The sequence below is a fragment of the Plasmodium malariae genome (genome assembly GCF_900090045.1).
Source record: "Plasmodium malariae genome assembly, chromosome: 12".
In the NCBI taxonomy this organism is placed as follows: domain Eukaryota; phylum Apicomplexa; class Aconoidasida; order Haemosporida; family Plasmodiidae; genus Plasmodium; species Plasmodium malariae.
This window is the reverse complement of record NC_041786.1, coordinates 463,446-481,609: the sequence shown is the minus strand read 5'-3', so window position 1 is coordinate 481,609 and position 18,164 is coordinate 463,446. Positions and strand designations below refer to the sequence as shown.

At 27.2% G+C, this 18,164-nt stretch overlaps 4 protein-coding genes across 4 annotated transcripts; 2 read left to right on the top strand and 2 right to left on the bottom strand.

The window, feature by feature from the left end:
- Positions 1–348: 348 nt before the first annotated feature.
- On the bottom strand, positions 349–5,849 carry PmUG01_12019500 (conserved Plasmodium protein, unknown function; the record flags this gene model as incomplete). The annotated part of the gene is made up of 6 exons (XM_029006396.1): positions 349–701; positions 1,022–1,467; positions 1,695–1,856; positions 2,102–3,093; positions 3,170–4,717; positions 4,830–5,849. The coding sequence occupies 6 exons, from the start codon at positions 5,847–5,849 to the stop codon at positions 349–351; spliced, it is 4,521 nt and encodes a 1,506-aa protein (XP_028862889.1).
- Positions 5,850–8,383: 2,534 nt separating this feature from the next.
- UBC (ubiquitin-conjugating enzyme E2, putative) lies at positions 8,384–9,196 on the top strand (the record flags this gene model as incomplete). Its single annotated transcript, XM_029006395.1, has 1 exon — positions 8,384–9,196. One exon carries the CDS (start codon positions 8,384–8,386, stop codon positions 9,194–9,196), a length of 813 nt encoding a protein of 270 aa, XP_028862888.1.
- A 2,786-nt stretch (positions 9,197–11,982) lies between these two features.
- Positions 11,983–13,575, top strand: PmUG01_12019300 (inner membrane complex protein, putative; the record flags this gene model as incomplete). The annotated part of the gene is made up of 2 exons (XM_029006394.1): positions 11,983–12,591; positions 13,042–13,575. The coding sequence occupies 2 exons, from the start codon at positions 11,983–11,985 to the stop codon at positions 13,573–13,575; spliced, it is 1,143 nt and encodes a 380-aa protein (XP_028862887.1).
- Positions 13,576–14,834: 1,259 nt separating this feature from the next.
- Positions 14,835–16,244, bottom strand: IDH (isocitrate dehydrogenase [NADP], mitochondrial, putative; the record flags this gene model as incomplete). The annotated part of the gene is made up of 1 exon (XM_029006393.1): positions 14,835–16,244. One exon carries the CDS (start codon positions 16,242–16,244, stop codon positions 14,835–14,837), a length of 1,410 nt encoding a protein of 469 aa, XP_028862886.1.
- Between the last annotated feature and the right edge of the window lie 1,920 nt (positions 16,245–18,164).

Here is an 18,164-nt window from a genome sequence, read left to right as displayed (position 1 = left end):
GTGAATATATAGGCATATGTGTGTTTAGATGTAAGTATATACATATATAATGAAAAACATCACGCGTAAACAAGTAAAAACAAGTGCTACCCTTAATAATATGCATATATTTCCTCTTTCTTTTTTTTTTTCTATTCATAACAAAATAAATGAAATTGGATGAATATCAATTATTATTTCGTGTTTACTTCTTGCAAGTACATAGTACGCACATACTTTATTTTTTTGTATTACGTATTAACAGTTTTGTCTGAAATATAGTTGTAACGCTGTGTAGCTGAATTATTTTATGTTATACTATATATATATATACATGCATATATACATACATGCATATATACATCCGTTTTACTGAGCATTTTCCACCTTCCTAAATCCCTTAAACACCTCACTATTTGTTGGTGTATCCAGTTCATTAATATATTTAATATTGTTATTCCATTTGATTGAAGCTTTATTATTATGATTAATTGTTTTATTTTGAATAAAGATAGGTTTGGGTTGTTCAACTAAATTTGAATTTACTTTTTTGGGTTTTTTCTTTGTTTTTTCATATTCATCCACTTGTTCTTCTTCCGTTACAGTTAGGTCGGACAGTTCATGATGAAAACGTATCTTTCTTTTTTTTTTAATTACTATTTTTTTTCCTTCATTTGTTTTTACTTCTTTTCTGTATATCACATTGTCGATTTTTTCTAATACTGAAAGGCGCAAAAAAGGGAAAAGAGGAAAATAAATAAATCACTTCCATGTGTACTGTGTAAAATAAAACGTAGACAGGCATGTGAAGCGGTAAAATGGTAAAGGAGGTGTGTCAGATAAGTGCTTGAACATAAAATGATGTACGCAAAATTGGCTGTAATATATACACGTACATATATTTATGTGCACATATACTTGTATACAAATATTTGCACATACATATTTACGTACACAATATAACGTATGCACATATATATATTTGTGTATATATGCACACATATGCATGTACGAGCGTGTAACACGCAGGAAGGAATATTACTTTGCTTCTTCCTCTTTTCATCATCAATATTTCCAATGCACTCTCCTCTCTTAAAAACGTTATCATTAAAAGAGTTATCTATAAAATTCTTATTTTTTTTTAACATATCTACATTTTCAAGTTCTGTAAAAGGTTCATATAAAGAATTTTTCAAATATTTTTTTGTATCATCATCACTGCTGGTACTACTATCCGATTCAAAATCACTCAGCTTGACATTTCCTAAGCTGCAGTTAAGTAAAAGTTTTTTTTTTCTTAATAGCTGTTTTTCTCTTTCTAATTCGAGCTTTTCTTTATTCGTTAATTCCTTATTAAATTCTTTTCCTTGATATGTAAATTTTTTCAAAAACATATTTTCTTCAAACTTTTCCATTTCCTCCTTGTGCTTCAGTTTAACAATATCATTATCGCTGTTATATTCTTCATTATTTATGAACTCGCTTAACCTGATGACAAAGTAACGTGTATAGAATATTCAAATATATATAATTAAAGGGGATTCACAAAATAAATATTAAAATAGAGTATTCTTCTTCACTTGAGCAAGTTGCAAACGTTTTACAAGAAAGGAAGGCATTTGATCTAATACTGCACAGATTTTTTTTAAAAGAGCACATATATGTAGGTAAATATGTATATGTATGAACTTGCGATCGCGAATAAAAAGGCCTACCCCTCACTGTTGTACTGATCATCGTCTTCCGAATCATCCTGTTGGTATTTTGAATTTTTCAAAAGTTGAGCTCTTTTTCTTTCTTCGGGATCTTCTATATTCTCATCCTCACTTTCCTCTGCTTCCAACTCAAACACGTGCTTCATTTTGTCTTCCCGTAATCTTGTAAAAAAAAAAAAAAGGAAAAAAAGGAAAAAAATATATGTTTCCATTGGAAATGAATATACGCATTTACTATTATGCGTAAAACATACACATTCAATGTATTTATTTACACTATGCATTTTATGTTGACCCATATAAACGAATAATCAAAATACATACATTATTATGCATATAATAAATATGCTAGATACAGTTGGGTTACGAAGTGGAAAATTAATGGAATTATATTATTTATTGTATACCTTTTTTTTTCTTCTGCATATTTTTGCTTCATAATAATATCCACAGGATTAATAATATCCTGCTCATTTTCGTCATTCTTTTTTCTTTTTCTTATGTTTCTAACTTTTTCTTCATCCTTTTGTTCACTACTATAGTCACTTAAATCCTCCTGCTTACTGTTATCTTTTTGACTAGTAATATTCTTCCTTTTACTTATGCTATAATTTCCCTCAAATCTGTTATAGCTCTTTTGACTACTACAATAATTTTTGTCATCATCCGCAAAATCCTCTTCATGATTCTCCTCATTAGTATTGTCATACTTGTTAGCTATCTCACTCTTCTGTTGATAATTTTCACACATATCATTCATTTTATCATCATCTAAAATTCTTCTTTTCTTTTTTTTTATTTTTACATAGTCTAATTTTTCACTTTCACTTGCTACATATGACAGGTTAGTAACCTCATCTTTCATATGTTCAGCAATTGGGTCATGTTCCTTACTTTCAATCCTTTCACCCTCTACATTTATATTTACTTTATCTTTACTTAAAAATGATGTTAATTTCAACTGTTTTGTGTCATCGTTCGAACAGAACTTTTTGATTTTTTTTGTTAAAAAATCGCTCTTTCTTTTGTTTTCACTTTTGCTTATTTCAGTATTGGTTATGCCACTTCCCCATTTCGAAGTTTTTCCTTGATTCGTGTCATTCGTAAATGAGGGAACTTCCTCGTTGCACACCTTTTGGCGAGTCGATTCCTCCTTTAAATGTGCACATTGACTAGTTACTTCTTCACCCTTTACCTGTACACTCTGACTAGTTACTTCCTCGCCCTTTACCTGTACACTCTGACTAGTTACTTCCTCGCCCTTTACCTGTACACTCTGACTAGTTACTTCCTCGCCCTTTACCTGTACACTCTGACTAGTTACTTCCCCGCCCTTTACCTGTACACTCTGACTAGTTACTTCCTCGCCCTTTACCTGTAAACTCTGACTAGTTACTTCCTCGCCCTTTACCTGTAAACTCTGACTAGTTACCCTTTACCTGTAAACTCTGACTAGTTACTTCCTCGCCCTTTACCTGTAAACTCTGACTAGTTACTTCCTCGCCCTTTACCTGTACACACTTAAGAGTCACGTCCTGACCTCCTCCAGCTGCTTCTATTTTTACGAAGACATTTTTGCTGTCCTGGGTTTGGTTGGGTGCCGCCACCTTCGTATCCGTGCATTGGACATCTTCTAACGGATCATCATCATTTACCAAATTTGACATATTCCATATTTGAAAATTATTAAGTTTGTTTTGTTCATTCCACATATTTTGAAATGATTCTAACAACCATGGTTGAGTATGTAACTCAAAATTCGTAGGCAAATTTTCATTGTTTTTGATAATTTTTACTAGCCCATAATTTTCTGCATATATTCTTCTCTTATTATATTCCAACTTCTTATTTAAGCTAGGAAATTGTAAAAAGTAATTTATTAATAAATTTTTTTCTTCTATAGTATTTGGTGGCTTTACATATACTAACTGATTACTGTTTGATTTATAAAATTCATGAATATTAGGATTAGAATATTTCGGGCCTTCTCCAAAATACTGAGCAGCTGATTCTAGTAGGGAATATATATTATAAATTTTTTTATCATCTTTTTCTTTTTTCTTTTTTTTCATTTCTTCTATAGCTTTATTTTTTCTTTCCAAATCTTCTAATTCTTTTCTTTTTCTTTCCATTTCTTCATAATGTTTTCTTTCTCTTTCCTCAGCATCATCTGCATTATTGTTCCCTTCACTACAAAACTTATTCTGTGCTATCTTTTCACCTGCATTACTTTTATTCATGCTACTACTCTCATTATAACTATTTTTATTTCTGTTTGTAATATCATATTTACTGGATGTTTCAATTTTCCTCCCATGTTTTTTTAATAATCTTAGCTTCTCCCAAGGGTCAGTTACGTGGTCATTTCGTAGTTCATTTTTTTTTTTATTAATATGAGAAAACATAGGATGTAAATTAAACCCTCGGATATCCGGGGTTGCACAAGTGTGAAGACCATATACATTTGGAGTACATTCTTGTGCATAACTCATTGCTATACATATATTTAAATAAAAAAAAATTTCTCTTCTTTTTATAGGTTCTAAGATCTTCATTTCTTTTATTTTTTCATTATTTTCTGTGATAGATGATAAATCGTAGATGTTTCTTTTTATGTACGAAATGTATTCCTTTATCAGTTTAATCTGTTGGTTGCACAGGCAAACTAAGTTATCTACTATGATATATTCCTTGCTCTTATTAAATATGTGGTCAATGGTTGGGATTCCCTTATCCTCCATAGGATGTGGTTTGTCCTCTAGTGAAGTCCTATCCCCCGTAGCAGCTTCAATTGAAGTTGGAGGTGCAACTGAGTATGAATCTTTAAAAGTATTACCCCCGCTATTAAGTACACCCAACTTACGCATCGTGGTAAAGCAATTAATGATGCTTCTCCTTCTATTTCTCGTTAATCTGTCAAACCAAAATATTTCCAAATTTTTTATATCATCCTTACTTGAATTGTCAAGAATAATGTTCTCTTTGCCTAAGAACAGCTCACTCTTGTTTATGGGAATAATTATCTTTAAACATTCGAAGATGTATTCTTCAACATTGTATTCCTTTTTTATAAATGCTATTTGAACTGCTTTCAATTTTAACTTGTCTTCATTAGGATTTATATTATCTATCAACTTCGAGTTTTTTATTTTTTTTTTTTTTTTGCTTTTCCTTTACTGAGGTCTTTATTTCCTCCCCTTCCCTCTCCCTTCCTTCGCCTTGTTCATCTATATTATTATCGTCTCTTCTTTGATTTGCTCGTTTATCTCCTTTTTTGTGCGTCCCTGCCTTTTCGAAAATTTCTAATTCGTTCTTCTGATCTCTCCAAAGATCTTCTTCCTCGTTATCTTCAGAGTGGTTAACTACACGCTGCTTCTGTGTCTGGTCTTGTTCTTGCTGCTGCTCCTTCCCGTCGTTTTCATCTTCACTTTTCCATTGTTTCCCTTCATGATCATTCATCTCCTGTACCTCTTCCATTTTGTGCACTTTCCTTTTTTTTTTTTTTTTTTTTTCATTAATCATTTTATGGAATGTGGTCTCTTCTTCATGTTTCCCTTCTCCAAGTTTTTTAGAATTATTCTCCTTGAGTGAATTTTCTCCACTAGATGCGTCTTCGTTTGTATTATTGGTCTCACCACTGTCATTTCTGTTAAGCGTGTATTCTATATTTCTACTCTCTATCATATCTGTAGTATCGTTTCCTGAGGCGTCTTCTTGCATAGTGCATTTTTTCAATTTTTTTTTTTTTTTTTTTTGTTTCAAAATATCTTCACATTTGTTGCTTTGTTGTGTGTCATTTTGGCTATGTTCAGATTTATCATCTCCATTTTTACCTTGCTCAATATTTCCACTTTCACTCCTAATATAGCCATTTATGTCATTATTATTTATATCTCCACCATTTCTATCATCTCCTTCTTCTCCTACATCTTCAACTTTCTTGGTAATATTTCCTTCTATTAATTCTTCACCCTCGGATTTGTCAACAGGGTCATGTTCATATGCATCAATTCCGTTTGTACATAGAAGTGGTTTATTTTTTGTGGCCCTTTCACTACTCACCTCAATAGAAGTATGTTCAATTTCATTACTTTTACTGTCTTCTTCATCTGAAAATATTTTTTTCTTTTTTCTCTTCTTATTTATAGTACTCATTCTTATTTTACAATTCACTTTTCAGAATACTAAAACATAATTATCCCTGTATCCTTAATAGCGTATTACGTTTTTTAGATCATCCTCTCATTGCACAAAGAATGCGCCACATATACGAGGTCAAAAGAAAAAAAAAAAAAGGAATACAAATATAGTTAAAGGAATTTTGCCTCTTTATTTTTCTTTATTACAGTTGAATCTTATGTAATATATATTTTTCTGTATATAACTGCTTAACATTTAAGGTAAATATACTTGTGTGCATGAGGGTAAAGTACGTAGGGAGGAGGAACGCAAAATATATACACAAATACAAATATATATATATATATCCACACATACACATGTGTATGCATGTGCGCCGTAAGTTTTCCTTAAAAAACCAAAGCTCGAATTACACTTTTGTTAGAAGGAAGAGATATGTTTCGTTCTATAAACCTGCATTAAAAAAGAAAGAAAAAAGCATATCACACTAAATTTCTTTTATAGTTATTGTGTCTGCTCCTCTTAATATTTTTGCTTTATTTTTTTTTTTTTTTTTTCCCTTCGTTTTTTCTTTAATATTATAAATGGTCATAAAATAAAATAGCTGTCTCAAAAAAAAAAAAAAAAAAAAAAAAGGAAATAAATCATATCACATTAAATTGTATTGTATTACAATAAACAATTTTACAGTAAACTATATTACAATGAGCAATATTATAATGTACTATTTTACAGTATACTATTTTACCTTATATTATGCCACATTACATTATATTTTATTGCATCAAAATTAAATGGAAACGAAATGAAAATACTACTATAGTATAAGTGAAAATTTTTCAAGTATATATTTACACTTATTTTTGTGATATCACTTTTGGAATGTTCATATATAAATATATCAAGGAGAGATATAAGTTATATGCACATTTTACATGTATAATGTATTAAAAAAGGTCAATTTTTTTTTTTTTTTTTTTTTTTTGATTCTTTGTTGTCATGCGAATTAATAGGTGAATTAAAAATTTATTCCTTTTACCAAATTTTTAAATGGTTAATGATAAAATATTTGTTACGCGAGGAAAGTTGTATGGTGTGAGGTTATAAAAATGTTCATTTCTATTAATTATGATTTATTATTTTTTCTTTACTTTTTTTCTTTTAATATTTATTTACAGCCCATTATATATGTTATTATAATATACCTTTTATTACATATTCTTTTAAGTAGTTATTGAAATAACATAGGTTTTTTCTCCATTTAACTTTTCTTTGGCTAATAAGCAGGCATCTAATTGGATGTAAAACACTTTTAAGCAGTGTAATTAAGAATATATACAAAGTTATAATTATACATATAATACTAAACTATAATTAAGCTTATATATATTAACACAAATATATATGTACATATGTATATTATATCGAGACGAAAAAGGCGTCAAAATTTTATGCTATTATTACACAGCAGTTAATTTGGTTTTGTTACACTTGTATTGCTAAGCAAAAACAGTATTATTCTTGGCTCATAGCCTATATTTAAGAGAAAAAGAAAAAAAAAAAAAAAAAAAAAAAAAGATCTGCCATGTTTTTCACTGTTTTTAAAAAGATGTTTAACCTAAACATATGGAAAGAGCCTGATAACAAGTTTTACAAAATATTCAAAGGACATTCTTAATAATTCGAATGTGATTGAATGAAAGCAATTTCTTTTTCTCACTTTTTTTTTTTTTTTTTATGCTTTACTGCTTTTTTGCGTTATGTGTAAGCGTTAAATGCATAAATGAAAAAATATAAAAATGCTTAAATTTCTTTTTGACTGAAGGGCGTTCAACAATAGGTATGAAATTTATTGTGTTGATACAAAAATAATATTTTGCCTCGTACATTTTATATAGATAAATGTTATTAAGATTTCATATAAAATATGGGAGGTTAATTTTAAAGCGGAATACAAATGTTTTTTACAAAAATATTAAATACCAAATAACAATAAGATAAAGCAAAATAGGAGAATACAAATATTAAGATAAATATATAATAAAAATTTATATTTATATTGGAAGGCATGATGAGATCCCTTTCCTGTTTCTTTTGTAAATTCTAAAATGTAATGTTACGAGTTTGAATATTATATAACGACATAACAAATGCATTATTTTATTTTACTTTTTTTGTACACATAAAAAGAAGTAATCACATTTTTAAAAAATGTCAAAAGTAATAACAGTGTATGGTTAAGAGTTAACATAACATGGTTAACAAATGCGAGATACATTATAAAAATATTTCATTGTAGGAATATTTAAATGGGTTTTATGTGCATGCCAACAAACATATTTACACTTACATTATATATATATACACACTTTTGTATACATACACGAACACATATATATATATATATATTTATTTATTTAAATACGCAAACACACACATACACATACATAACAATGGTATAATAAGAATAAAGAACCCTTCTTAACAAAATGATTAATTCATATCTTATAAAAAAAAATTCGTTCAGTATAATAAGATGAGATTAAATAATGAAAAAGGTAAAAGTGCTAAAAAGTTTAATAATAATATGTTATATGAGCATATTAACAAGGTTTGGAAATAAGAATTGCGTAAAATGTAGATCTTTTTCATGTATACCAAAATATGGAAGCTTTACAAATCACAGGAATAAATATATTAATTTTATGATAAAGACAAAATGTGGCACAAAAAAAGAATGGAACAAGATATTACATAAAAACCCTGTATATTACTTAGGTAAAAGTAAATATCTAATAAATGAAAATGTGAAGAAAAATACAAAACGGTTATTTACAATACAACCGAATAAACCTGTTAATTGTAGCACACTGAAACCTTCTACATGTGTACAAAAGCATATACGAACAAAGTACAATTTGGGAAATGCTAATTACAGAATACAAAAAGAATTGCATAATTTTTTAAAAAATCCTCCAATCAATTGTACAATAGATGTACACCCAAATAATATTAGAATTTGGATTGTAACATATACAGGATTAGAAAATACTATATATGCTAATGAAATTTATAAAATAAAAATTATTTTTTCTGATGATTATCCCTTAAAACCACCAACTGTTTATTTTTTACAAAAACCACCTAAGCACACACATGTGTATTCAAATGGAGACATTTGTTTAAGTTTATTAGGTGATGACTACAACCCTAGTTTATCTATTTCCGGCCTAATATTATCTATTATATCCATGCTCTCTTCAGCAAAAGAAAAAAAGCTGCCAATTGATAACTACACACATGCAGATGCCAAACCTGGAAGCAGTCAGAATAACTTTCTTTATCATGACGACAAATGTTGACGTAGTTATTCACGTACAGACACACACAAGTACACATACAACACATATATGTATATGCACTCATGTATATATCCAATGCTGCTGCACAATGCATGAATTTATTACAATTTTTTCCTTTTAATATATTTTCCTAAACATGCACAAACTTTTGCCCAAATACTTCACCCATCTATACCCTTCACCCATACATTTTTTTCCCTCTTCCCCCTTTGCCATTTATATGTGATATTTTTTCTCTTTTAAGTGTTGTTTATGAGTAAAAGAATAATTTAAATTTTACCCTCTTTTTATTAATATTTTGTAACGTACCATTGTAAAAATTAAAATAAATATGTTTTATAATTTTTCTTTTTTCGCATTTTACCCCCATTTTTATATGACATGCAAGAATTTATATGTAAATATATATATTTTTTTTTTGCGTATTTTTTTTTTTTTTTTTTTTTACTTAATTATTGGTTAAATTGTTGATTTTTAATTTTAACTTTTTTTTTGTATTATTATTAGTTAAAATGCTATTTTATAATTCATTTTTTATATACAGTTAGCATTTAAAGCATTTCAGTTGTTTTGCTTTATGTTCATTATGTATGTTTCCATCTTTTTGCTTATTTTCCATAGAGAAAAATAAAACATGGGAAATTTTACTTTTTTTTACTTTTTTACATTTTTGGTGGTCCTTTTTGAAATTTCGTAATAATTTTTCTTTAAACATAAAACAAAACATAATAAATATGTGAATTACAATGTTCATATATGTTATTAGGCACTTGAAGGAATGGAATTATATGCAAAAAAAATAAAAGTATGATAAAAAACGCAAATATCTTTTTTTTTTTCTTGTGAGTTTTAGATTACCCTTTTTAGTTAATCCATTTTAAATTTATGTTTTTTTAAATGAATTAGTTTTTCCTTTTACTTATTTTTATTCTGCTGAATTTACCTAGTTTCTTTTCAAAAAAAAAAAATATTATAGAACAAATCTGATTCATGTTTATTCGTGAAACATTTTAAAGAGGAAAGCGATGGAATATAAATCGAAAATTGATAAAATTAAGCAAATTGAACAAATTGAACGAATTAAACAAATTGAATGAACTGGAAAAATTGAACGAATTGAACAAAAAGAGCAAAATGAAAGGAAAATAAAAATAAATGTGAAAATAAAAAAATATAGAACACATTTGTAAAAAATTTTTTTTTTTTTTTTTACTTGTTGCGAATGTAATATAAATACACTGCACACAAATACGCACACATCAAAAAAACATCCGGAAGTATATTAATAAATAAAAAGTACAAATGAAATTACAGTAAAAAAAAAAAAATGTATAATTTAAAATATACCAATATTAAGAAACACACTTATATAATTTATCAAATAAAATGAAATTATATATTTTTCTTTTTTTCATAAACAAAAAAAACATTGAATAAGTAATTTTTGAATTAGAAGTCTATAAATTTTTATGGAAATTATTTTAATTTGTTTTTTTTTGTAGAATAGAATAATTATTTGTTACGTTTTTACTTGATCCGATTAAAAGTTGAAATTTTGAATAAACTGATTTATTTAATGTACTATTAAAAAAAAAAAGAAAAAAAAAAATTACAAATTTTAAATTTAATTACATGATCAAGAGCCACATTTTTTTTTTTTTTTCTTTTGTTATTATTGCATATTAAGACTGTTATCTTTTCTTTTTTTTTTTTTTCCTACCATTTTTATGGTTGTACGTGTAATTCTTTTCAATATATGTACATATGTAACCTGAACAGTTCATATAATTTTTAATAAATAGCTTTTTTTGCTCACATGTTTTATTAGGTAGTTGCGTTATTTATTATGACCTGTTCATTATTTAATAGTATGGTTAATGAAGACAAAATATTAAATGTTTTTTCTTTCTTTTCCATTTTAATATTGTATCATATGTGTGTATAGGAAAATATATACATGTATGTATTAAAAATAATTTAAGTATTACCCACTTAAAAATCTCACATTTGTAATTTTTCTTAAAGCCTTTTCTCTTTAAAAAAGAATTTAAAAAAAAAAGAAATAAAGAAAAAAGAAATTTGACTAAAATATTAAGTCTACTTTTTTATACGTTAAAAAGATTATATTTATAATTGTACGTATGCATGTATGTATGTGTGTATGTATATATGCATGTATGTATGTGTGTATGTATATATGCATGTATGTATGTATATATGCGTATATCCATAAAAGTATATACATAAGCATATTTTATCCGTTTTGTATAAGTTTTTATTTCTAACTTAGCTGCATTACCAATGTTGCTTACTGAAGTTTTCGTATCACCATTTGTGTAAAATGTTTATTACAATATAAGGTTAAGTGGTTATTAGTGTCTTCCCATTTAACGTACATTACTGTTATAAAAAAAATAAAAAAGAACGAAAATATTAAGTTTTCACCTTATATATATATATATATACGTGTGAAGGTATACATATGCATACATTAATCATACGTAGAATTTATATTTTATAATATTTAATTTTGTGCTAATATATTTATAAAAATTTTTACCCTCTACAATGTTTATATGAATGAAGGAAGTGCAAGGAAAAACATTGGTTTTATATTCAGTTCATCAAGTATAGATTAACATATTTTTTTTTTTATGCTAATAAACTAATAGATTTATAGTGATATTACGTATATATATATATTTTTAAAAAAGCAGCTCATATATATAGTTATACCTATCTGCCATCTGGCTATGTTTGTAAATTCATATAAAAATTATGAAAAAATGAGTAAACCTGATAAGGGTTTTGAAGAAACCAACGACACCCTACCTGAAAGTACAGGTAGACAATATGCTGTAGAGGGGTACACTAATGAAAGTATTGCAGTTCCCCAAACGAAATATCAGGAGTACTATACTTATCCGAATGCAGGAGTTCATGAATATGAAAATAAGAAAAATTCTTCAATGAATATTAGTTGCTCAGGAAACTCATTTAGTTGCAAACCACAAAATCGAAAAGTATTTATTCGCACAGTTGACAACAAACGTAAAACGAGCAATAAAAAATATAATTCTTTTAATAATTCATTCTGTCAAGAATATAATCCTTATGTAATATATCCCAGTAATTCAATCCAAGGAAGTAATATAGAAGATTATAATTATGCTATGCCTATGAGTGATAAAAATGCAGAATATAAAGAAAAATATATAAGCAATAATCCAAGTAGGTTAACTTATGCATATCTATCTGATGATATTAATTACTCTCTAAATGGGCAATTTATGGATCTTGACAATATGCACACCAATGTGCCAATATGTATTAGAGAATCGTTTCAAAGCAACAGAGTGAACAACCTTATGAATCGTATGTATCCAATGAGTCAGGTAAAACAGTGTTCCAGTCTTATAAGCATTTGAGCTTAAAAAAAAAAAGAAATTAGACAAGAAAGAAAAGAGAAAAAGAACTAGAAAAAAAAAAGAAGACTAATAAAATAAAATAGGATAAAAAAGATATAGAATAAAATAAAACAGAATAAAAAAGATATAGAATAAAATAAAACAGAATAAAAAAGATATAGAATAAAATAAAATAGAATAAAATAAAACAGAATAAAAAAGAAATAGAATAACATAAAATAGAATAAACTAAAACTAAAACTAAATTATATTAAAGTAACAAATTAAGCGTTAAGACAATGTCATGCGTATATATATCAACAACACACTTAGTGTGAAGAAAATCATTTCCAATGAACACTTTTAAATTTATTAAAAATCAATAATATAATTATTCCATTTGTATGTTACTTGCTTTTTTTTTTTTTTTTTTTATAGGATGAATATAATTTAAATAACACTCTACCTAATGTAGTAGACTTAAAATGTGATGTCATTGCGAAAGACATTTTAAGATATATTCGCATGTTTATAAGATATATTTATAAAGTAGTTAAATTAGCTTTTGCAAAAATTAAAAGGGACTTAAACACTAAAGAAATTTACTTTGACCCTACAATACCACCAATTCATCAAATGGATATGGAATGTGAAGTTTGTAGAAAAAAATATGGAGATATATTATTAGATGCCCATCAGAAGGACTGTATAAGTTTTTTTGAAGGGGTTGACGAATCTCGTACTATATTTTCTAAATTATGGGATATTATAAATAATTGGCTAGACTCAAAAGAAAGTGATAAAATTGACGTCTTAAGAAGTCAAAGAAGCGTAGAACAGCTAATTCAAGAAAATAGAAAGGAGTATGAAGAGGTTTATTATCAAATGGAAAATTTCCCAAGGGACGAAAATGGAAAAATCGAATTACCTCAATTCAATGATATTTCGAGACAGAGCATCGTAATGACATAGGTATATTTAGTTTTTCTATCATAAAAAGAAAAATAAAAAGGAAAAATGAGGTCATATATTGAACAAAATACGACGAGAAATAAGGTCAGAAGCTGAATAAATGAGAATACGATGCATCAATAAATTATTTCTTAACTCAGAAAAATTATCCCAGATTTTACGTGAATGGTAATTTGAAATAAAAAATTTCATGTAACATATATATGTATTTTTTGAAGAAATTAATCAGGTAAATATATGAAGTTAGCTTTTAGTGTTCGTGCTTTCCAACGCTGCGATAATAAGGCATATTTTTTGGTCGTGTGAAGATGTTATGCGCGGGCGTATATGTGTAGGTGAACATTTATATGCATATACATGTGTATGTACATTTTGAGTACCTTTTTTTTCACACATCAGGAAGTCAATATTTATACTTTCTCTATTGTACTGTTCTATAGTATACTTTTCTATGCTATTATGTAGTATATTGAACTTTACTTTTCTTTACGTATGCTTTCTTGACTTTCTTTTTTTGTAAATTTTTTTTTAAAATTATTTTAAAATTTAAGAATATTAACCTATGCATTTGCCACTGCGCTTCCATTCACTGCTTTGCATTTTAGAGTTATGAAAAATATGGACTTTTTCTGCTTTCCCTTAGTATTATATCACTCTATGAACAGTTACATTAATCATAGCTTACATATTATAACCTGCTCATTACAACAAATAGACAGGCGGTGAAAGCTGACGTAATTGCATCTGTTTATAATAACCAGAGGAAGCTAGAAAGAAAAAAAAAAAAAAAAAAAAAGGAAGAAACTTCTGTTCAGGATAAATGTAAAAGGTGTACATTTCACAAATGGGAATGGCATAGTTATACGAAAAATGTAAATATTCTAACGTGGTTAGAATCACTGAGGGTTTAAAATGTTAGCTACTATATAGCTTTATATTCGCACATGCATACAGTATATTTATGTTCCAGTGGAACGCATTGCGTCAACGCGTACATATATATGATCTTAATTAAATTGGGAAAATATGTAAAATAAAAGTGGAAATAAATAAATATGGAAATAAATAAATATGGAAATAAATAAATATGGAAATAAATAAATACTGAAATAAATAAATACTGAAATAAATAAATATGGAAATAAATAAATATGGAAATAAATAAATATTGAAAAAAGTAGATGAAAAAAGAATGGACAATGGAAAACTAAATAAGCGATAAATACGCGAATTCAAGAAAAGCAGTACATATGAACAGTTCAGGAGGCATGTTCTTGTGGTGCATAGTGATTCCAATTTTCATTATGTAATTTTGTATTAGTCGCTTGTGTTTCATTTTTTTTTTGAAAAACTAGTAATTTAAATTTAAGTTTTTCATTAATTGCATCTATAAAATCTTCTGTGAACAAATAGTCTTTTTCGGTAACATTTTTAATTCCTTTAATGCATGCTGCTAAATCTTTCGGCATTAGTCCATCTTCAACGGTTTCTATACAAGCCCTTTCAAGTGCATAACAGAACTGTTGTAAGGGTTGATTGTTATCTAACTTAGCTCTGTGTTGAAGACCCCTTGTCCATGCAAAAATAGATGCAATAGGATTTGTTGATGTTTTTTCACCTTTCTGATAAGATCTAAAATGTCTTGTCACAGTACCATGTGCAGCTTCAGAAACGCATGTAACACCATCTGGGCACATTAAAATAGAACTCATTAAACCTAAGCTTCCATACCCTTGTGCAACTGCATCTGATTGTATATCTCCATCATAATTCTTACAAGCCCATACAAATCCTCCCTCAGATTTCAAAACCTGCGCAACCATATCATCAATTAATTTATGTTCATACCATAAATTATGTTGTTCAAATAATTTTCGAAATTTTTCTTCATATATTTCAGAAAAAATATCTGTAAATAATCCATCATAGATTTTCAGTATGGTACTTTTTGTACTCATATATAGAGGCATTTTAAGATCTAATGCATATCTGAAGCATGATAAAGCAAAATTTCGGATAGACTCTTCTGTATTATACATACCTAAACACACACCAGAACCTTTGAAATGGTAAACCTTTTCTCTGACTACTTGAGAATTATCATCGGGGGTAAAAACTATTTCAAATGTACCACTTTTTTCAATTTTTAATGATTTCTGTTTGTACTGATCAGCATAAGCATGTCTTCCTATAATAATTGGTTTTCTCCAATTAGGTATAAATCTAGGTATATTTTTTATAAGAATAGGAGCTCTAAAAACAGTTCCGTCTAATATATTTCTTATCGTGCCATTTGGACTTTTCCACATTTGCTTTAAATTAAATTCCTTAACTCTAGCAGCGTCAGGTGTAATTGTAGCACATTTTATACCAACAGAACTTTTTTTTATTTCCTCTGCTGCTTCTAGTGTTACTTCATCATTTGTTCTGTCTCTATTTTGAATAGATAAATCGAAATATTTTATATTCAAATCTAGATAGGGTAGTATTAATTTATTCTTAATATCTTTCCATATTACTTTGGTCATTTCATCTCCGTCTAATTCTACCACTGGATTTTCGACTTTTACTTTCCCGTAAATGTTGAAGGAGGAGGGGCTCTTTTTTATATTTCGTTTGATAATATTGTGAATCACTGGACGTTTGATAATATTCCATTTTGCTCCCATTTTTGTTCCGTTTTTTTGGCTTATTTTTTAGTTCCCTTATCTTTTTACTTCTTAGTTCCCTTATTTTTTTCCTTTTTAGTTCCCTTATTTTGTTACTTCTTTGTTCCTTTATTTTGTTCTTTTTTTTTTTTTTTTTTTTGCTTAACTTACTACCCTTTTTATGAAAAATTTTGAATAAAAAAGATGGAACACTTGGCCTAGTCACTACTTTAAAGAGTGGCTTAAAAAAATATTAAAAAAGCTGTGTATACGGAAAGACTTAAAAATATTCGCAAATGTATATATATGTATACACACACGTATACAAGTTAATGCCCCCGTATGTATACTTATGGTGTAGAAGCAGAAACCGTTTTGCGTACTTTTCGTATCTAAATATGTGTCCTCGTTTTTGTTTTTCTGTTAATTTCCGTAATAATAAACTAAGACATTATTTTTTTTTTTTTAACCTGATTCGAGAACAACTTTTCCATATTTGTTTCGTTCTAACGCGGATTTTTTAAACAGTACAACGGGTTAAAATAATATGATAAAAAAGGGGCGGTAAATTTTGTATACATATATAAATATATATTTATACCTATATATATAAATGCGTACCCAAGAATGTGGATCTTTCTCAGCAACTTACTTCCTATGCATTCAGCTTATACGAAAGCAAAATTATAAAAGGAACAGATACAATAATTTGGATCATATATGTGTACCTTTATTCGATATATCTACCTTACAGCCTCTTTTTGTAATGCGAAAAAATTATATACATGTATGCATAAGTATTTATATGTATGTACGTATGTATTTATAAGCATGTATATATATCAGGTCATTATTCCGTATGTGTAAACAAAAAAATTAAAATTCTGAATCTCATTTCGTTCGTATATTTTCATGCAAGTTCGTGTTTGTGCCTTTCTTGCCTCTATCTTGACCCTTTCTTTTAATGCATATATTTAAATTTTTCAACGGGCAAAAATTTTTTGTTTTTTATAAAAAGTAAATCCGTCGTGTTTTATTAACCATAAAAAATGTGTTTTCATTTCTTTCTATTTATTCCATTGTATATGCATACGTATATGTGTTTTTCTTTTTTCTTTTTTCTTTTTTTTTTTTTTTTTTTTTTTTTAATTTAAATGTTATTTATTCAAATTAACGGAAATGTATAATTTAATAATAAAAAAAAAAAAAAATATATATATATATATAGAGTATCCTTTGTGTAATTAGTAACTTGTTGAACTACAAAGGCATAATAACTACTAGTAAAGTAATGACGGATTACCAATCCTACGACAAAATATTCCTTATTCTTACCTACTTATTATTATGCACGAAGAAAAAAAAACAGAACAGTAGAAAATAAAATATATAAAATAAAAAATACCGTGTTGAAATTGAACTATGCTGCATATATATATAAACAAGAAACAATTACAAGAACGTGCATTTACGGGTTTTTTTATTACGTGTTAATTAGCTAAATAATAATAAAATGTAAGTGCATCATGCTGTAGCCATGACTATTACATTCATATATATATAAATGTACCACTTATGAATGTGCACAAATATATATACATACATATTTATACATATATATATATATATATATATATATATATATATATTTTTTTTTTTTTTTTTTTCGTTTAACAAGTTGGGAATGTATAAAATTGAACACGTACATATATGCGTATATACATATCTATTTACCTCATATATGTATGTGCGGGTATATGCGTAACAATAACGTTCCTTCATTTACTTGAATTTATTACTCAATCCTAAAAATTAAAAAAATGCTAATTTTTCGTTTTTTTCTTTTTTTTTTTTTTCTTTATTTTTCTTTATTTTTCCCATCATTTATTCATGTATCATATGAAATTTTTTTACAATTAATAGAAAAAATTATATTATGTA